Source organism: Molothrus aeneus, chromosome 4, assembly GCF_037042795.1.
Source record: "Molothrus aeneus isolate 106 chromosome 4, BPBGC_Maene_1.0, whole genome shotgun sequence".
Taxonomy (NCBI): Eukaryota; Metazoa; Chordata; class Aves; order Passeriformes; family Icteridae; genus Molothrus; species Molothrus aeneus.
The window spans coordinates 9,317,973-9,338,905 of NC_089649.1; the positions used below are offsets into that span (position 1 = coordinate 9,317,973).

General features: G+C 38.2%; 2 protein-coding genes across 5 annotated transcripts in view; one reads left to right on the top strand and one right to left on the bottom strand.

The window, feature by feature from the left end:
* Positions 1 to 12,785, bottom strand: part of SCLT1 (sodium channel and clathrin linker 1) — a 30,757-nt gene extending 17,972 nt beyond the window's left edge. For both annotated transcript variants that reach the window (XM_066547930.1, XM_066547929.1), the window contains exons 1-9: positions 12,485 to 12,785; positions 8,988 to 9,055; positions 8,316 to 8,368; positions 7,421 to 7,490; positions 6,550 to 6,605; positions 6,059 to 6,191; positions 5,256 to 5,378; positions 3,509 to 3,553; positions 2,143 to 2,213 (exon numbers count right to left, since the gene is read on the bottom strand). In XM_066547930.1, the coding sequence (XP_066404027.1) occupies positions 2,143 to 2,213; positions 3,509 to 3,553; positions 5,256 to 5,378; positions 6,059 to 6,191; positions 6,550 to 6,605; positions 7,421 to 7,490; positions 8,316 to 8,368; positions 8,988 to 9,041 (605 nt within the window). In that variant the 5' untranslated portion in view covers positions 9,042 to 9,055; positions 12,485 to 12,785. The remainder of the gene's footprint in view (positions 1 to 2,142; positions 2,214 to 3,508; positions 3,554 to 5,255; positions 5,379 to 6,058; positions 6,192 to 6,549; positions 6,606 to 7,420; positions 7,491 to 8,315; positions 8,369 to 8,987; positions 9,056 to 12,484) is intronic.
* Positions 12,786 to 13,038: 253 nt separating this feature from the next.
* Positions 13,039 to 18,853, top strand: C4H4orf33 (chromosome 4 C4orf33 homolog). 3 transcript variants are annotated; one of them, XM_066547933.1, is made up of 6 exons: positions 13,039 to 13,072; positions 13,892 to 14,089; positions 15,467 to 15,527; positions 15,733 to 15,784; positions 15,884 to 16,083; positions 17,074 to 18,853. In XM_066547933.1, exons 2-6 carry the CDS (start codon positions 13,909 to 13,911, stop codon positions 17,171 to 17,173), a joined length of 594 nt encoding a protein of 197 aa, XP_066404030.1. In that variant the 5' UTR covers positions 13,039 to 13,072; positions 13,892 to 13,908; the 3' UTR covers positions 17,174 to 18,853. The 3 variants fall into 3 exon arrangements, with proteins under 3 accessions (XP_066404030.1, XP_066404028.1, XP_066404029.1); XM_066547931.1 differs by lacking the exon at positions 13,039 to 13,072 and adding an exon at positions 13,097 to 13,349; XM_066547932.1 differs by lacking the exon at positions 13,039 to 13,072 and having other exon boundaries at positions 13,820 to 14,089.
* Positions 18,854 to 20,933: the final 2,080 nt, after the last annotated feature.

Here is a 20,933-nt window from a genome sequence, read left to right on the forward strand (position 1 = left end):
ATAATCAGTCACAGATACGTAACAGAGAAGTCTTTTGCAGAATTACATTTCATTTTAAAGCAACAGGATCAGGAATTAAAACAATCATTGTACGCTTTTGAAGAATTCAGCTGATGTGCTTTGTAATCTGAAGGAGAAGAGGGGAAAAAATCCCCAGGAATAGTTAGTGAATTATGTTAATGAGTAGTGGCTTTTCATCCTCAGTAGAAAAGTCTGTTGAAAAAAGCAACCCTCCCATTCCTCTGACTTGGGAACAAAAAGACACAGAGAGCCTTCACCTGGGCTGTAACCCAATTATTCAGGCTGCATATTAGGCTAAATTTAAAAACCAATGACTGACTCTATCATAAAAGTGAGCAAACATGTATTAGATTAGCTCATGCAAACTGCAGCACCAATAGTCACAAACAAGCTGGAAAATATTTCATACTTTTAACAAACAACTTCAACCAAGTATTTCTTGTAGAAATACTGATTTTGAATTAAGGGCATACAAGTCAAGAGTACTGTACCTACATGAAAATCTTAAGCAAAATATACAATCCGAGCAATTCTACAGAAATACTTCATTTCAGCCCAATTAATTGGATTCGTTAATTTAAGTTACAGTTTTTTTAAGATGCAAAAACTACAATAAAAACATTATTCCTAAACACATGGTCTTCAGTGTGGGCCCAAAACTTTGACCTTAGTCCATCTGAAACAATGCATCTTTCTCCTACAAGAAGTACTGGAAATTCAGGAGGACATTAAATTGCCTCCTGCAAAATATTTTACAAGTGTTGTAAAATAAAATAAAAACTCAAAAGGCAGCACAAGAAGGGAAAAATAAGAGAAATGGTCATAAAAATCAGAGCACCTTAAGTATTAACAATGCATTTTAACAGCCAGGTTCAGATTCTGATCAAATTCAGAGGCCTGCATTTTACAGGCAACAATTTGATTCTAAAGATACAGCTTTTATTCTTTATTGTGCAATATATCTTTGGCCTAATTTTGGCAAGTTATCTCTGTGTAAGAGCTTTAAGATTCTGAAATGCAGATCCATGCCCTAGCTATGCCAAGTTTTTTTAATTTGTGTGTTTTATCCAGGCTGTACAAAGCTAATTTAAACCTGAATTCTCTAACACACAAGTTGGTTTTTTTTAAATCTACTTTTGCATTCCTGACTTAGTAGTCTATTTCCATAAATCATGTAAAACTATGGAAAACATCCCAAAGGATTAGAATTGTCTGCACCATATGCTATATAATCCATGCAGACTACATCTTCATGTTATAGAAGCAACTGGTGAAAATATTCCAGACTTCCTGGAGAAACACTGCAGCACTTTCTAAGGTCAGACAGAGCTGCTGCCATTAACTTTGGGAATAAAAAACTGTTTTTAGGGGTGCAAGGACTTCAGGCTGATCTGAGAGGAAGGTGAGCATATATCAGTGTCTGTGACTAGAGATGGAAGGAGATGGAATGACTGAATTGCTTATTTTACTCTCAGTTCATAAATCCACTCTTGAATGAAATAAGATTTTAATTTGGCATCAACCATCACCAGCTAAAAGAGAGAAGAGACACAGTAAACTGGCATTGAATAGCTGTAAACACAAATAATTATGAAATTTTGTCACAGATATTATTTCTCCTTTCTCTTGACGTACTTCAGGAATGTAATTAACACTTCTTTTGCCTTCAACTTCCACAGAACCTACAGTTTAGAGCTCTTTATTGATAAGAAGTGAAAGCAAATTTTATTTAAAAAATTAAAACTTGGAAGCTTGTTTGAACATTCAAATTTCAGAACTGTAATGAGCAACCACATAACTGGCTTTTGAGCAAACTGCATTCTAATGAAAGCCTAACTTCAGAATTAGTTGTGATGTGATACTGCCAATTTTTCTTTTAAATCAAAGGTCAAATGTTGACTGTTTCAGGGAAAAGCTGGACCTTTTGGAACACTAACTGGAAATATGTTACCATATGTAACACTAATGATGTCTAGCAAACTTCAGAAACAGCTACTGAAACCATTTTAACTGTGAGGATGAAATTAGCTTGTAGTACAAACAAGGCCCATGACACAGCAGCAGGTCAGGAAAACCTACAGAAAAGATGGTAATTCTTTTTTTCATCTGCCTGCTTTATACCTCAGTTGTTTTCGTAGCTGCTCTAGTTCCACATCTTGTTCTGTCACAGTTTTCAGAAACTGCTGATTGGTCTGTGAAATAAAGAGAGATTTGTAATAAGTTCACTATGGTTCTGAAAATGTTACACATGCCTTACACTGAGATAGTAGAGATGACCACAATGGCAGGCAGCATTCAAAATGCACAATATTCTTCTTTTCTCCCCTCCCTCCTATTAATTGCTAATGCTCTTCTTGCTTTTTTGACTGTTGCTAAGAATTGTTCTCAGGCACTTCCTACTTCTAAACTATCTATTCTGAGTGCTAACAGTTCATTTCAAGACCACCACAGCATACTTAAAGTAAAAACCCCATCTTGCCCAGATCTATTATTTTGGTCTCATTAATAACAACATAATATCAGATGAAATGAATTCAGATAATCAATGAGATCTTTCTGCAAATTTCTGCAGTTTACTTCAGTTCTTACTACCCTAAGTATTTTAACATCAGCAGTGAACACTCTTGCCTCAATACTGAATCTCATTTCCAGAGCATAAATAAATATGCTGAGCCATTCCAACCTGAGCACATCCAGGAAACACAGCTGTTTTACCACAATAAAAAGTGTGACTAATTAACATGTCTCCTCACTTGCTATTTTTCAGTTTGTTAGTTCAAAAAAAGGGCTTCATGCTTTATCCCATGACATCTTTATGCCTTTGGTAACAGATGGTGCCAAATGTTTTTTTGGATAATGCAAACAAATGGATTATCTTTATCTTAAATATTGTCTTAACTCTTTTCTCTGATGTGAGGAAAAAATATTTCACTGATAAAAACAAGAGTAGACTGTTAGAGTAGGTTTTGCCAGTATTCAAAACAAACACTCAAAAAAAAATCATACAGGAATCAAAAAGAAGCTGCCCAGTCAAAAACCTCACCCCCTCTTTCACCTCAATTTTTCAACAAAAAGCTACTTGAGAGATTCTATGAAAACTGCTTGTCAATTTTGCAAGGCCTAGGCTAAAGCTTATTAACTAAGAAGTCTCACAGTCTAAGGATGTGGATAAAGCACTGGAAGGTTATTAGAGCTCACCAAAATGTGCATAAAGGTGACAAAGACACTGAAGACAGCAGCACCAAAACAGGAATGGATAAAAATGTGCCAGAGCTGGCATATCCAAGAGGGCATAATTGAAAGAAAAGTTTCCTTTGTGAAGACATGTGTGAAGTACACTAGCCACATACTGTAATTCTGAGTGAAGTCTGCAAATTTGAGTGGCACCAGGTATGTGTGAAGGCCTTTTTGCTTTGGTTTTGCACTTTGAGGGTCTATTAGGAACATAAAGAAATTACTAATTCACGATTCAGAAGGTTTTACTTACCATGTGCAGTTGGCGAGTCAGCTGCTGAATGCTACTCAGCTGATCCTAAAAAGAGAATTCAGAGTTTCTTATAATTATTACAGTCAGAAAGAGTGAATAATTAGAAAGCTTCATTGTCAACTGAAAACATTTAAAAAAAACTTATACATGTAGCAGTGTGTCTTCACAGATTTCAGCTGGATTGTTTTTAGCTGTTGACTTCATACCCCATAAATCAGATTTACTACTGAACAATTTATCTAATTTTTCCTGGGTCACAAACTGCCTCTTTCCAAACCTCACATGCACTTACTATGAAAACATGAAAGGACACATGAACAGTGTTTTTAAAGAGTCACACAGACTGTGGTGCTACTACAAGCATTTTTGCTAAGCAAAGTAACAGACATGCATCCACTGATTAAAAAATGCCTGTTTATGGACATTTTAATTCGTTCTTTGCCATACAGGATGTCTTGTCTCTCTAAAAAAACACAACTCAGTTCAGCTTTTGAGTCTCTGAATGTGAACTCCATCATTCTAGGAGAACTGGCCTAACTCAGAAAAACCATCTGCAGCATGCCAGGTGCCTTCAGAGCAGAGAGAGGACTGAAGTGTTTTCTGATTGTCCTATCTAACAGTCTCAAGGCCAAGGCTATGCTAGGAACCTGTTCCTGCCACTCCCTTACCTTCTGCATCCAGCCCTTATGATGTCCCCTCTCTTCCTTGCCTTCTGTCAACTCCAATTCTACTTGATCTTAGCTATTTCTCTTTACCTCTGACAGCTGTTCGCTGCTCCTTCATTGAAAGCTAAACCTAAAATAAAATTTTATTTAACTGGAGAGCTGTTTTCTCTGGGAGACATTTAAGAATAAAAGGCTGTTTAGCCTCATTCTTGTCAAGGTGGAGTTACAATGCTCCAAAAATTTATTTACTAATAAGAAATGGAATCTGGAAGCCCTACAACAGCTACCAATGGCTCTCTATACTCTACTGTGTGAGTATGTTACAAGTAACTGACAATGCAACACAAAAAGTAATCTAACAGAAGAAACAGGAGCAGAAAGCTGGAACTACACAAAGATCAGAGTCCTCTTAACTATTCCTTGAAATAATTATGAAATTTGACAGAGTACAACAGCTGCACAGACTGTTTCTCAGAAAAGATCATATTGCCAAGGTGAACTTAATACTACAAAAACCTGAAAATCAGTAAAAAAATATTTCTGAGGTGAGCTGTAGCTGTGACCAAAAGTCAAGTGTGTTTGAAAATAGAGAGGAAATATTAAAAGAATTTGTCGGTTCTCTCCTAGAAATACATGTAGCAAAGTACATAAATGCATCAAGTTTCTATTAGCTCTTCACACACTGAGCATCTTTACACAGCTCATCAGAGCAGAACAACTTCTCTAAGAATTTCCTGAAAGGCCTTCCCCAGATTCAGGAGAAGAGCAACAGGCTGCTAAACACAAGCTAGCATTAGACAAAGGCTAGTGAACTTGATTTTTCACTGTTTACTTCCTTACTGCATAACAGCAGGAAATAGTGACTTCTTTTCCAGCTATTCAAAGGAGAACAGATACAGAAAGACTTTCGCCTCAGAATTCAGAAATCTTAAGCAACTTTTTCAGATGTTTTACCGTCCCGAAGATTTCCGACCGTGCAATTCAAAGATAGGATTATTTATATGCACGTGCCCATTTTGTGTACATATACATATATATATATATGAAAAAGAAAACAAAGAACAAAAATAAATGCGAATTACACTCTGCTTTTTCCTCTCAGCTATGAGAACGTGTGTTCTGGTGAGGCGCTCCTGGTACTGCTGCTGAAGGCGGTCGTGCTCCTGGGACAGCGTCTGCCAGCGCTCAACTGCTCGGTCCTTCTCCTGAGGTACAGAACAATATTCTATCACAGCACGTTTGTCCCCAGCTGGCATTGGCTAAAAAGACAGGTCTTCACTTCTGTTTTGAAGAAATGCCATTAGCTCTACTGTTCTCTGCACATATTTTAAAATTTAAATTCAAGTGCAGAAAAACACTTGACGCTTGGAAGTTCAAATTCCACTTCCAGTTGCCTTTTTTTTTAAAGAGTTCAAACTTTCACAGGTCTTTAAGGTAGGCCTGCAGTATAGACACTATTCAAATACCAAAATTCAATTGATATATTGCAATAAACTGAACAAAATTCACTTGTATTTTTACACTTAGATACTATTTTCTACATCCCACACTTCCCTCCTCATATCACATTACAATAGTTTTGATTAAAATGACAAGTTGCTACAAAAAGCTTGAATTGAACAAAATATTTCATGGAGTTGCTGATCATGAATTTGACATACAGATGAAGTCAACTAGGTAAAATTACTGACACAAATTGATATTAAAAATTATTTTATGAATCTAGGAAAGAAGTTTCTTCAGTCTTTGAGTTCAAGAGGGGCTCAAAACAGCCTCAAGGAACTCTGATCAAATGATTTCTCAATCAAAAAATAAAACAGCCTCCCCTCATCTGCCAAGGCACAACAAGAGAAATAAAACAATATAAATGTTTCATCTCACACACTTGCTTTGCCACACGTAGTTCCTCTTGAAGGGTTCTCACTGTGCCTTCATCTGCAGGAATATCAGTTTCCAGATGCACATAAGGAAGAGCCTCCAGTTGCTTCTCAAGAGGCTCTTTCAACTCTGCGTGCAGCCTGAAATTCAAAGAACTAAGTTCAGCAAGGTATTTCTTTAAAAGGAATTTTTTTAACAACTGAAATATACTGTGCCTTCCACCTGTACATACTACTTCCTTCCAAGTCAAATTTAAATATATTCAATTATGTTCTATAAACAAAATGGACAGTTTGAGATAATGTCACAACTAGTGCTTTTAGTGACATGGTAAAATCTCCTCTACCAGGTGCTGTAATCTATATTAAGCACTTCAAGATTCTAACATTAGGATCCTGAGTTTACTAAGTAGATTTCAAGGTCCTAGGAAAAAAAAGCTTTTTAATGTTTAGAAATCATGAGAAACAGTAGCAGCAACAAAGCAGTGCAATTATTTACCTTTCATTTTCCTTGGTGACTTCTTCCAGTTTTTTCTTCATCCCACCCATTTGTGCCTGACACAGAGACACTCAAGAGTTAGCACTCATTTAAGTAACACCAACTCTGGTAACACTGTCAATTCTGTATTTCTGACTGACACTGTAAAAGATGGACAATTTAATCCAGCACAATACAGTAAATGAAAGTCAATTGCTTTTTTAAGGCAAGTCACAGGATGCCACTTGAATTTCATGGCTGCCAAGTCCTGTTACACCTCAGCATTTGGAAGTTATTACAGACATTAAACTTAACCTTTTGAAATTCTTACGGCTCTTACAGATTGATTTTTAATTAACTCAAGTTTTTAGGGATAGAGTGGATAACTCATCTTTTATGCTGCAAGTATAAAAAGTTTAGCAATTCACTGAGGAGAAACTCCAGTTATATGGACCAAACTGGCTGTTTTGTTTACTAGTGCAAGGAAGCCATAGTGCTTCTGTTGCCTCCTGAAACTGATCAAGCTGCAAGACTATTTGCAAAATCATTATGATGGACAGATCAAACCAATTAAGTGAATTGAAACCAAAAGTGGTGTGTAACTTCTGCATGAAGATCACAAGCAAAAATTGCTTTCTGTGTACCATAAATTTTAATATCACTTATATTTTCAGTTACGTGAAAGAAAGATGGATGCCTCCCACCTCAACTCCCAGGATTACACTGACACAATTTGGACAATCTCCCAACCTTTTCACAGAAGCTCTCCATTCATCCCCTTGAGGCAGCCTGCAGTCCAGCAGCTTTGTGAAGCAGGACAAAAACTAGTGCCCACATATCCACCCCACTAAAAGGAGAAATTTCCAGTCTGAAATGCAGGGAATGCTCATACCTGATAAAGCTGCAGCTGCTCTCTCATTTCCTCCACCTGTTTTCCATACTCTGTGATTAGAACTGACAAGCTAAGAAGTTGAAAAATATGATCAGAATAAGTTTTGGAAATGCTGAACTGCTCTGATAATTAACTAGTTTGAAAGAATTTTGAACCTAGAGGCCAGAACAGAGCAGTCACTCTTCTTGAGTTCCAAGCTTGACATTGCTCAGAATCAAATGAACAAATTTAATCACTACTTTTAAATAATGATTATTAACAGCAAGGGTTCTAGATAGCAGAAATAGAACATATAATGGGACATAATACATTACCATTAATACAATATTAATATTTCATTGAGTCACACAGAATCCCACATATTAAAAGACTAGACTACAATGCAGAACACTGTAGTTCTATAACATTCTCCCTCCTAATATTTTCCTAACTGCTAGGAATTCTCTGAAAAGTCCACATTAAAAGCAACAAGAAAAGTTAGATTATTTTTGTAAGAGGAAATTACAATGATCATGAAACCATTTACTGGTAGACAACTGTTAATTAAAGAGTGCCAAAAAAACATTTTAAAAACATCCCCCAGTCTCAACAGACAGCAGTTACCTGTTGCAGATCAGTGCAGTCTCACCAGAACTTTTGTTTATTCTCTCAAAACTTGGACTAGAAATTACTTCATTCACCTCTCATCCTTTATTTTACAGCTTGTGGCAGCAAGGTCAGTAATTTAATTTACTGAATAAACACAATACCACCCAAAACCAACTTTTACAATGACACCTCTACAGACACATGTATACAAGACCTAGTTCATCTGGGTATTTACACTCCTGTGAGCACATGACAATTTCCTTCAAACACACTGCAGTATTCCCATGATTCACTTGGAATCAGTTACCTTTGGTCCATCATCCTGGATCCTGATGTGCCATCACCACCAAGGGCATGCTCCTGTAAAGGAATAATAATTTAATCATTCATAATTGCACATAAATGTATGTGGTTTTAAACATTTATATGAAACCCAAAACTGCCTGTACTGTAATCTGTACACAACATGCCACAGAATCACTTTCAGATTTATGTTCAAAAACCCTTGAGTGCTGGCCCCATATGAAAAAATAATGATTTTTTTTTTCCTGAACATGTTCTGATCTAAAGCATGATTATATCTGAGAGAAAATCAACTCAATCTTAAAAGAACCATCATGAGTTTGTGTAAGTGCTTGGTTCATTTCCATGCATCTCAGCATCAGGAAAGCAGCTTTCAGACAGGCTTACGGTACCCAGCACCAAAAGGTACCTCAACATGAGGCCAATCTCTTAGAAAAGTGAAATTTGTACTGAATTACAAATCAAGTGCTCTTTCAGGGATAAAACTTCCAGAAATGAACCAGAAATACCACAATCCACTGTTAGGGCAGTTTTTTCTGCTGTTGCTCTGTTGTATGAAGGACCCAAAACAGGGCCAGACAACACTGAAGTGAGCTGTGCTCCCTGTTTGGAAAGCTGTTTATCACAAAACATAATCAAAACAATTCTTACTATTTCCATGCCTGAGTTCACATACCTGCTCAGCAGTAATTCTTAGAACCTCATTGGTTTCAGAGTGTCCAAGTGCCATTTTTAGCCTCTGATCTGAAAAACACCACATCTGAGAATCATGGCTGTAACACAGGCCTCAATCTAAATAAATGGGACTGGCAGTCAGAAATATGTTTAACAATATAATGCTTCAAGGGAAAAAAAAAGTTTCTAAAATTCTTCTATTTAGCACAACTGTTTAAAAGAAAAAGTACTTGAAAAAAACCTACAGGAACTGTAATAATAATAATAATGAATTCCATTCCTGTTATATTCAGTTTTCTTTAAGAATTAGTTTTCCTCTGTTCTGTAAGAATCTGAGTAATACTTTTGTAACTGGAATGGGTAACCAAGAAGAAAAAAAGAAGTTGGGAATGCAATGGCTGTATTTTGATTTCAACAACTTCTTGCCTATTTTTCTTGATACCCACCCCATGGTTCTTTTACTAGTTCTAAAATTCTAAAGGAGGATATAGGAAAAAGACAGGGGGGACACAAAGGAGGTAACAGCAAAGGAATGCCAGGAAATAGGAAGGGGAAAGTTGCTGCCCTTACTAGCCAAAGGATGTAAACCTGAGATGCCACAGGTGCAAAAAGGGACAGATTTGAAATATCACTTATAGAAGCTCACTTCCAACAGTAAAGCATTAAATACATTCCAAAAAAAAAGTTCAGCATGTACTACAAAAGTATGGAATGGAGGATTATTATTTGTAGCTCTGGCTATTAATATTTCAAAAAGAATTCAGGTAAAACTCAGCCTTCTTTACAGCTATATATTTAACACAACAAACACTCTACAACATTAAGTATAGTACTGCTTAGAGAATCTCATTTCAGATGCATTACACACATCCAGTGTTTTACAACTTTGATTTTACATTTGTGAAGCAAGAGAAACATTAATCCATGCATCAGGCTCGGAATAGGCCTAAAACAACTTGGGGCTCAGCTGGCATTGAAGCCAACTTCACATCTTGTCCTGTGAAAATGTATAAATATGTCTTAAAAAAAAAAATAAAATTAAATTCTTTGCTAGGAAAGGGAAAAAAATTCTCCCTGAAAGAAGAATAAAGTGCTGGAATGCTCTTCCCAGGGAGGTGGTAGAATCACCATCTCTGGGTGTGTTTAAAAATAGCCTGGGCATGGCACTGGGTGCTACAGTCTAGTTGAGGTGTTAGGGCATGGGTTGGACTCAGTGATCTTAGAGGTCTCTTCCAACCTCACCATTCTGTGATTTCACAGTGAATTTAGTCTGAGCTCTACTTAGATTCCACAGACTTACAAAATAAGCTACAGCCAAAAGAAATACATAGGAAAAGGCAACATGTAGGGGGATAGAATATAAGCAAAGAAAGGAAGTATAGAATGTAATCTTACTCCCTAAAGAGTTGCCAATTATTAAGCATTAGGAGCAGGCCTGATGTTAACAGGCCACAGCTGTAGCCTATAAGAAGAGTGTTATAAAAGAGTGAGTTGGTGGGAACTGGATTCAGTGGACTGCTGTGAGGATGAGGAAGACTCAGTGCTGGAGGAGCTACCTACAAGAAACATCAAGGAGGTATGAAACTCCAGCAATATGGAACTTTTGCAATATAATGACAACAGGAACTTTCTAATATTTGAAAAAATATAATTTTTTCATGTCACAGGATAATGAATACCCTTGTAAAGCCCAAGAAAGATACAGATTTCTGAACCAGAATGGCTGTGTTATCTCAGACAGAAGCTTTTCTGCTATCCTTGGAATCAAATGTTGTTTTTTTCACCTTTGCCAGCACATGGAACTTGGTACCCAGTGAAATTCTGAGGTCTGAGTGATGGAGCTGCCAAGTTTTCCTGCAGCACTAATTGGGGACACGGACATCCCTTGGGACAAAGCACCTACCCCATCTCCAACTCCCAGGAATATAAACTCAGCAAAAGCAAATCTCTTTGGCTGGTTATTTTGTGGCTAACTTAGATGTGTTCTTGTTAAGTCATATTAAGTCCATCAAGTGACACATAATTAAAAATACTGATTTTAGTCCATAAAGCAAATTTCATGAAGAACTGGCAAGAGAGCTTTCTGAAGTGTAGGAAACGTCAATCACTTGTATTTAAAATTTTAAAAGCTTAATAGTAATAAAATAGTTATAAAGATAGTAATATAATTAGAGTAATAATAATTCAGACAATTGTGATTAGGACAATAAGAGACAACAAAAACAAGGAGTTACAGACAGTCCAGGTACCTCTTTCTGGGCAAAATAAGCCCCAAAAAGGACACACATTAACAGAGGACTAACCCTTAAAAACAATAGCCTGTTGCATATTCATACACCTCATACATGATACATAAATTCCATCAAACACAGGATTCTGTCTGGTCAGTGTCAGCTTTTTCCTCTTCATCCCGACAGTGTGTTCAGGGCTGAGCAAGGCAGGAAGAAGTTCATTTCTTCTGATAATGGAGCAATAAATTCTTTTTCTCTGAAAAATTTAGGTGTCCTGTGGCTGCTATCTCAGTGTGAGTACCTCATTCCTTTCTTAAAAAACATCTCACATATATAGTTTCTATTTTAACACTGTTATAACCTAAACCACTACTTTAAAAATTAATACAGCATAACTTTCTGACACAACACATTAACATTCATTTTAATATTTGCTAAAAGCCAATCATAAAACATGCATTTCTCAGACTGTGGTTTCATTACTGGGAAAAATCTGTATTTTATGATTGGCTTTTAGTAAATATTAAAATGAATGTTAATGTGTTGTGTCAGAAAGTTATGCTGTATTAATTCTCTTAAGTACTGTGTTAAATATAGATTTAGGTTATAAAAATTGTTACAATAGAAACTATGCTATGTAGGATACTTTTTTTAAAGAAAGGACTCGCAGCGAGATAGCAACCACAGGACACCTAAATCCTTCAGAGAAGAAGAATTTATTGGCCTCTTATCAGAAGGAACGAACTTCTTCCTGCCTCGAAGGCGCTGTTAGGATTCGGAGGAAGAAGTTGACACTGACCAGACAGAATCCTGTATTTGAATGGAATTTATGCATCGTGTATGAAGTGTATGAATATGCAACAGGTTATTGTTTTTAAGGGTTAATCCTTTGTTAACTTGTGCCCTTTTTTGGGCTTATTTTGCCCAGAAAGAGGTATCTGGACGTACGTAACTCTTTGATTCTATTGTCGCGTATTGTTCTAATTCAAATTGTCCAAGTTATTATTACTCTAATTGTATTACTATTTTTATAACCATTTTATTACTATTAAACTTTTAAATTTTTTAAAAAACTAAGTGATTGGCGTTTTTCACAATTACCAAAGAGCCGTTCATACAAAACCGCACGTGCTGTGGCCATCACCCTCATTAGCAGCTTTTAATTGCTGCTGTTTAGCTAACTAAAAGCCCTTCCTTCACTGGGAAACCTACGGAACACAAACCTTCAGACTGGTAGCGAATTTAAACCCTCATTGCCCACACTCACCCGGCCGTGCCTCGCTCCCAGCTTTCCCCAGGCAAACTCCACGAAGCCCCGGCGGGAAAAGCCGCTTGTCCGGCTGGAGGGGAGGGAAAGCGGCAGGAGCAGCACCGGAGGAGGGAAAGAAAACCCAGAGCAGTACCGGAGGAGGGAAGGCGGCAGGAGCTGTACCGGAGGAGGGAAAGAAAACCCAGAGCAGCACCGGAGGAAGGAAGGCGGCAGGAGCTGTACCGGAGGAGAGAAGGCGGCTGGAGCTCGCCGGGGCGGGAGGCGCTCCCCTCAGCCGCCGGTGCCCCCGGGGCGGGACGCGCTCCCCTCAGCCGCCGGTGCCCCCGGGGCGGGACGCGCTCCCCTCAGCCGCCGGTGCCCCCGGGCGGGGGCAGCGAGGAGAGCCGCCCCCCCGCTCCTCCTAGAGCCCGCTCGGTAAGGAGGCAGCCCCGGCAGCAGCGGAGCCACAGCCGCTCCAGGGCCCGGCGGAGCAGCCTCACAACCGCCGAAGCCTGGGTCGGGCCCGGCCTCTCTCTCCGGCCCGGCCCGGCCGGCAGCGCCGCCCCCGTCACGTGGGGAGCGGCCATGGCGAGGCCCTGGGGCCGGGTGGGAGGAACGCCTCGTTAAGCTCTGCTTGTGGGGGGGGGGGTTCTCTGCTTGCTGTGGGTTAAAGATGGGTTTTTAAATTCCCTTTGGCGGTTAAAGTTCCCTTCGGTGCTTAATTTCCCTTCGGGAAAACAATCGGGCTGTGGCCGGAGCAGCAGAGCGCTGCCTGCAGCTCTGCCCGTCCGAGGCTGTGGGCAGGCGGGACCGGCCGCTTCTCCCGGGGAACCGGCGGCAGGAAGAGAGGACACAGCCCGGGGGTGCATCTGGGGAGGGACAGGTTGGGTTTTAGGAGTCAATTCTTTATAAAAACGGTGATTCGACTTTGGAACGAGCTGCACGCCGTCCCTGGAGGTGTTTAAGGAAAGGCTGGTTGGCAGTGATTGCAAATGAAAGCTCTAGCTAGTTGCTGTATTTCCTGGTGTCTCAAGCATTACAAGTTTTCCTCTGTCTGTTTTTCTAATGTTACCAAATCCTCTAAATTCACGTAGTGGACACCGTTTTGTTAATCTGTCCTCTTGATAAATATTTCTGGTGGTTTTGGAAGGTATTTACTTAGACATATGTGTGAAAAGCTTAATAAGACTTGAGAGTCATTTGCAAGCCTGCGGGTATAAAAACTATAAGAAACAGCATTTATCTAACTGTTGATTTAGATTTTTTACAAAGCTAGTTTGTTTCGGTTCTGATGTCTATAAACACGACTTGGTAATTGACTTTGTACCAAAGTGTGTGGTTTTTTTTTTTTTTTTTCCTGGGCAGCCAAAGGGCAATTCATACGGAGATGGAATCTGAGATCTTGACACAATTTGCCTTTTTCAGTTCTGTAGTACCCGAAGATGGAGTTTCGCATTGAACACACCTGGGATGGTTTGCCTGTGAGCCACGAGCCGGTTTCAATTGGGCTGAGGCCGGATAATGCAGGATTGCTGATGGAAGTTCGTGCTCCTTTCTTTAATGACCCTCCAGCACCTCCCGGGGAGCCGGGGAAACCTTTTGGTGGACTCTGGGACTATGAGGGTAAGTGTAACTCTTCTGCAAGTATATCTGATTTCTGTAGACACTGGTCTTTCTCTGTACTTCATATGCCTGGTCTTTTTTTTAAGAGACTTCTTAATCTGTGATAGTTGTTTTTTTTTTTTTTCCCCAAAACAACCCCAAAATCAGGGTTCAGTAATCTGTGTTGATTTCAATAATTTTGAAGTTGACTTCCTGATCCTGTCAATAGTATCTACACTCAAAATTAGGTTTTGGGTTACTGATGCAACTTGTGAACTATCAGAGGCTTGACGTATTTGAGTATCAAAATAATTTTGTGGCTTATATATATATTTAAATGCCCTTGTGGCAGGAGAAGTGAAATCCTAAAGACTGATTCTGATTTTGCTTTAAGCAGTGAAGTGTTTTAATCATTTTTCCAAAATTCCTTTGAGGAATGGGAAGGTGTGAAACCTAGAAGTTACACCTCATGAAATGCAGTTCAAATTGTACCTAAATGAAATGGGGAAAACTCTCATAGTACTGCTGGGTGTTTTCTCCTTTCCTGTCCATACTGTCACTTTTACCCACTGCTTTGAGTAATGCAAGCCTTGAATATTTCCAGCAGTTCCTTACATCCTGATTATTGAGCTACTCTGATTCAAGCTCTACTAAAATGGTGTTAGTGCCTCTTTGGTGTTATTATAATAAATATGCTTAAGTAAAAATAAATAAAGGTGTCAGTCATATCATAATTCAAACTGAAGTTTTCTGATAATGTTGTTGCTGTGAGAAGCACTGTTGTAATTTTACATGAGAAAACACCATTGTAGTTCTGTTTTGTGTTCCTGAAATGTGATTCAGCATTCAAGTACAGCTTGAATGTGAGTACAAATGTGTGCAGCTTTCAAGTACACCTGGAACAGTAATCCTCTATCCAAAATATCCCTCTACAGGGAAAAACCATTCAAGAGCTAAGTGCTTTCTTATGATTTTTGAGATTTAACAGTTTTAGTTACAGGGTGTGTGCCCTGCTCTGAATGTGTGAACCTCTTTCCCTTATTTTCCTGCTGCATCAAGCTAAGTGTTTTCAAAACTAGGATTGGTAAAGCTAATAAAGCCAGTACAGTACTTTACAAAGCTCTTTGTGATCACAGCAATTAAAAATAGGAGCTCCTGAAGCTGGAATTGTGGCACAGCATTTTGAATATTTGGGTTGTAGTTATTGTGTATGTGTCAGTTACTGTGTATGTTACAGTAGCGAGTCAGGCTCTGCCATGGCAAAGGTCCAAACCCATAAAAATTTAGTTGTATTAATGGGATATGAAGATCTCAGGATATTACAGATGAGTTTATATAAAATACTGACAGCTTGTTTGTTTGGTGTTTTTTAAATTTTTTTTGTTTGGTTTTTTTCAGTTGTAGAAACATTCTTTCTGAGTGACAGAACTGAGCAGTATTTGGAAGTTGAGCTTTGTCCGTAAGTACAGCACTTACAAATAAAATAAAAAATCCCAAAAGTTAATTTACACTTGCAGTTCTAATGCTTGTGAGACACATGTATGAGGGGGACTAGACACAGAAATTATGTCAGTATGGGGAGTGTACATATTTGGGGTGGTATAATGCCCTTGACATATAACTTGACATAATTTTAGGAAAACTGTGCTCTGATTCTTTGACAGCCACGGGCAGTACTTACTGCTGCTGCTTTCTGGCAGAAGAAAAGCATGGAAAGTAAGTGCTCAAGTACACTCAAAATGATTTTTATTTAACTACTTCCCCATCAAAAGATAGCCAATACCTCTTATTTAAATTTTGTCCCTCCTTTAACAGGAAGAACTTCCTTTGGAGTTTGAGGTGACCAGAATGAAAACCAAATGGGAGGGTAAAGCTCTTCTCCCTTGGAGTTATTTTCCACCATGCACTGACAAGTTCAATGCATTTGCAATTCATGGCTCGGGAGAAGAGAGAAAATATGAAGCACTTTATCCTGTACCTCCACACCAAGTGCAGGAAGGACAGGAACCAGATTTGTAAGCATAAAATGAGCCCTTCTGTAAAAGGGTTGCACTCTTGTTGGAATACTGGAAAAAGCTGATCTGGTTTTTGGGTTGAATGCCCTTAGTATTTTTATTATGGTACTTAGCTCTGGATTCACTGGTGCTGTACCTTGTATCAAATACTGTAGTTAGTCCTTGGTTTCCATGATAGGGGCATAGAAAATTACACTTTCAGTACCATTGGTATCTGCTTTTATCACCTTTCTCATCTAAATCATGGGTAGGTAGTTCTACTTTTCCTTCTTGACTTCAGCTCCTCCTGAGGTGCTGTTTTAGTGATAATTTCATCGGATATGTTTCCAGTAAGTCTCTTCTGCTCCTCCCCTACTGTTCTGAAAGCTTTCACCTCCACAGATGCTTTTCCATGCTATGGAAAAAATTGAAAAGGTAGACTAAACAAAAAGGAAAAAAACCCAAAAAAATATTAAACCTGCAAATTTGGGTTTTTGATTTTTAAATTGTGCTTTGAGCCTGTTTATTTTCTTTGCCTGTGAGGCTGAGATGATCTGATAAAACCTGTTACTCCTGGGTATTTTGTATAAATGAACCAGCTCTAGAGGACACACCATAGCTCTTAAACTTGTCAGGCAACATAAGTGATGGTGAGGTAGGGTAAATTTTTGATAAATTACCCTTAATTTAAGAAAATTAGGCTTCTGCAATTGTATATTAAAAAAAAGTCTGAGCTATTGCTAATAAAGCACATGAGTATTCTGTGACAAATGGAAATTTTCATTTTATTTTTATTTATTGTATTGCACTGGAGAATGGCTGTAATACCTTTTAAGAAGGAATTCTTTCTTTAGTACCCCTTTAAAAAAAACCCTTGTCTTTTTCAGATGTTGGTAGCAGATGAAATTGTGTGAGGAGACTGTTCCTTGCTGTTTTCATTACTCTGTTTGTCTTTGCTCTTACAGATAAACAAAGTCCGAACTTTTGTAGTTATTTCTCTTTTGTTTGCAGTCATCGTTTGGAGTTTTTCAAAAACTTGAACCTGAAAGAACTAACAGGAGAAGACTGGAAGCAGCCTGAATCAGATATATGGAAATCTCTCACTAAATGAATGGATTGGGGCATAAATTTTTGTAATGTTGAAGTTGGCTGAAGCTGTGTGGAAACAACTTCCTCATTCTGAGCAGAGGTTGTAGGTACCAGATTAGCAAAGCTTTCCTTGGCACCAAAATCATGGATCAGTCTGAAAATCAACTGCACAGCTTGTGGATCTGTTGGTTCTGAATGTATGAATGGCTTGGAGTTTTTCATCTGTGCAAGAGGTGAATGTGCTGCTGCCAGTGCAGGAAGAGAAATGTGCTGAAATGGCAGCTGTGCTTTTGTGAGAGCTCTGAAGTCTGATAAGGCCAATACCAGGATTGAATTTTTTTGGTTTGCTGCATTTCTGTTGTATTTTAACTGCTGCTTGTTGGTTTGTTGATTGCTGAAGGTGATCTTTATGTGCCTAGATTTTTTGCTTACAATCAGGAGGAAGAAAAAATGGGTTTTGGAGGCTCAGTACTTGCCCTGCAGTTGGGATAACACTGCCCCTTCCTGTATGTTCCTGTGCCTGAAGTTTTCCCTTGGTTCATGTTCAAGGGGGAATTATTATCTCACAGATCTCTCTGTGGAGTTTCTAATGGTGTTTGAGTGCAGAGGATAGGTTTACAAAAGGCTTGATGTATTTCAGGTGAAGTTTTTGGGACAAATCATGCTCAGTAAAATCTTGTGGTATAGTTGTGTGCATGCAAAAGCAGTTGTTTTTTTTTTCTAAGACTTGTCCCATCACTTCAAGAATTCATCTTGGATGTCTGAAGATATTTTTTTTGGCATACCACTGAGGGCTGGAGATACTGCAGGTGTACATTTCTGTGTATGGGCATGAATCATTTTAACAACAGTGAATATTCCTAGGTGGCAACAGTTAATCTGTAAACTCTCACAAGATTTGCCAATCTTAAGTTCCTTTTCTTTGTCTAGCATAGCAATTGCTGCTTGATTGTGGCTGCTGATTTAATCTTCTATAAATAAACTTTAAAAATATGAAGCTTGCCCACTACTTAGATCCTTGCCAGTATGCAGTAATAAACACCTTTTGATGGTTCTATTTTCTTTGCTGTCTTTCAGCTGAACTCTAGCTGTAAGTTCTGCTAGAGAAGAAGGTGGGAATATCTCACTTTTGTGAAGAACATCTCAGTGTGGTTAATATCTGGGATAAACTGAACTAACATGCTTTGTTTAGCTTTAGATTCTGTCTTTGTGCTTTCAGTTTTATAGACCTGGGCTTTCAAATTTGAAGATATCAATAGTTTTTTTTTCCTGTGGCAGACTTTGACATGTCAGTGCACTCAGCCATCCAATTTGCTCTGTTTCAATTAGGCAGTATAGGTTCCTTGCTGTAAAGTGCCATCTGTTGAAAATTGTAAGTATTGTACAATCAGTTGTTTGGCTTCTTTTCTACCTTCTATCCATGTACAGTTTTCTAAAGAATGACATCAGTCTGAAATATTGAGTAATTCAATAGATATTGATTAAAGCATCATCTAGACATTGATGCCTCAAAGCTGCTTTAAAAACTTTAGTCAAAACCAAAATGCCATTTTGCAAAACTTTTAGACTTTATTTTGGAAAATTTGTGAAAAAACTGCGTGCAAAGATTCAAATTGGGTGTACTGCTTTTCTCACAGAGGTTGTTTTCATCTGAGGAATGATACTTTGTATGTAAAGGACAGTAAATAAAATTTTTTATTTATCTCTTGTTTATTCCTACTTCAAACTGACTGCTTCAGATTTGACTTTGGATGTAAATGATGAACCTGGAGGGAAATAGATTATTTTCCCCAAATAAGTAATTTAAAATAAAACCATCATCCTTGCAGTATGAAATGCAACTGCTAGGTGCTCCAGAATGTGGAAATGATGTTTGCACTCCCAAAGACCTTGTTCTTTTTGCTTCTTGCCACTAGGTGGGAGAAGAAGGTTGTCTAAACTGTGCCTTGGTGCTGCCAGCCCTAGTTGTCCTTAACCAGATCCATTCCTTCTTGCTGCATCCTTGATTTAGGAAAAGGATGTATCAGTCAAGCTGATGATGGCTTATTTTGGTTTATTTGAGACATCTTTGTTGCAAGAAACACTTATGCTGTGCAGTTACAGTTCTAATGTTTGCTTTCCTACAGGGCTATTGTCAAAAATAATTTTTGAGACAAAACCAATGGAAAATGAAAAATAAATTCCACAAGGTGTCAATCTGTAGTAAAAGTAGTTTTGTGGTGTTCAAATGATTTGTGTTATTCTGGATTAAATTTTTTATGCAAATGTCAGGGATAGTCTCTGGCCAACTTTCCAAAAAGGCTGTTTTGAATTCTGAAGGAGTTTATTTCTTTTAATATAGCCTGTTTTGTGAGAGGTGGTGCATCCCTTCAAGGGTGAGGCTTCAGTGGTTCAAACAACCTGCAGTAAAACAACACAAGAACTGTGGTTTAAGAGGGATAGAAAATTCTTTTTTTTTCAATACCAAAATGAAAAAAAAAAAAAAGAAAACTGGAATGGTAACTTTTGTTACTGTTAGAAGTGATTTGTACCTTTAATACAAAGCTGGAGCAACTTAAGCTGTCAGCTAATATCTAATATTTCTTGTAATAATCCTGTACGTTTTGGAGGCAAAAGCTCTTAACAGGAGTAAAACTTTGCTCATGTCTTTGTGTACTTTTAAATATTTTTTTCTGATGTGCCAGGTCAGACATTAGAGCTAGGAAGCTCTAATTTCATTCAGGTCTATATATATTTTGACTGCTATAGCTGATACAGCTACTGCATTATCTGTTCTAGTTATCAGATGAGTGAGTTAATATTTGTACTGCCCAGCACCATGATGAGAAGTTCCTGCTGAATGTGATGTTAAGTACTGTGTTGCTTGCAGTTCCTTTTTTCAAGGCTGTTTTGTGCCTCTGAAAGGCACAGCACAGGATGTTTTGTGTTTTAAATTCTGACCATGTACAAATCCTTTGGAAATGTGAATGGCACAATGCATAATTTGCTGCACATAAAGTTTAAAAGATTTCTTCCCTGGTACCAGGGCAATCTCTAAAGTGGAGTTCATTGCATTCAATTATGGTACTTTTAGAATAATGGTGCTGAAATTTGATAGTTAACCTGCATTTATTTAGTTGGTGATTCCCTTCTTTTTTCTGTTGCTGAGTGCTTTGGTTTACTATGGTGTCTCTGAGCAGTGCTTCAGCAAAAGTACAGGGAAGTGTGTGTTAAGCCTGATTTATTTGCACAGGTTGTATAAACAGCTGTGTATAAACATATAAACAGCCTCAGTGAGATAATACAACACTTAGCATAAACTGTATTGCAGTTAGGCCTTTTTCCATCTACTTGTCTGTCTGCTGAAATTAGTATTGTCAGGAGAATTCTGTTCTGTCCAAGCTTGTTTTCATTATTCTGTTTCTAAACAAGTAAAAGCCTTGGCTGCAGGGGGTCTGTGGGAGGCTTTCCAGTGATGGATCAGGAGGCACTGTTTGTATCTGCACTGGCTATGAACATACCAAAATATTTTCCTGTTTCATTTTCAGAAATTATGCTGTAGACTCTCACCAAGTGAGAGTGTGTGTAAATACTGTCTGCCAGTTATGTAGTGTATTTGCAAATACAAATGTATTTTTAAATGTGGTAGCCCAGAACTAAGTAGTGTTAAAATACCTGAAGTAAACATTACTGAAGTAAAATTAAATTTCCATGTCCTCACTGCTGTTTTAAAACCAGCCCAGCCAGACTAGTCCCGTGGCTTTCTTGGAATATGGAACAGATTCTTGTAGGGGAAAACAGAG

Excerpts from the sequence above, each read along its gene's own strand:
- C4H4orf33 (XM_066547933.1), top strand. The coding sequence starts at position 13,909 with ATGGAGTTTCGCATTGAACACACCTGGGATGGTTTGCCTGTGAGCCAC. Across the intron at positions 14,090-15,466 it reads TGGACTCTGGGACTATGAGG|TTGTAGAAACATTCTTTCTG; the intron begins GTAAGTGTAACT and ends GGTTTTTTTCAG. Across the intron at positions 15,528-15,732 it reads TTGGAAGTTGAGCTTTGTCC|CCACGGGCAGTACTTACTGC; the intron begins GTAAGTACAGCA and ends ATTCTTTGACAG.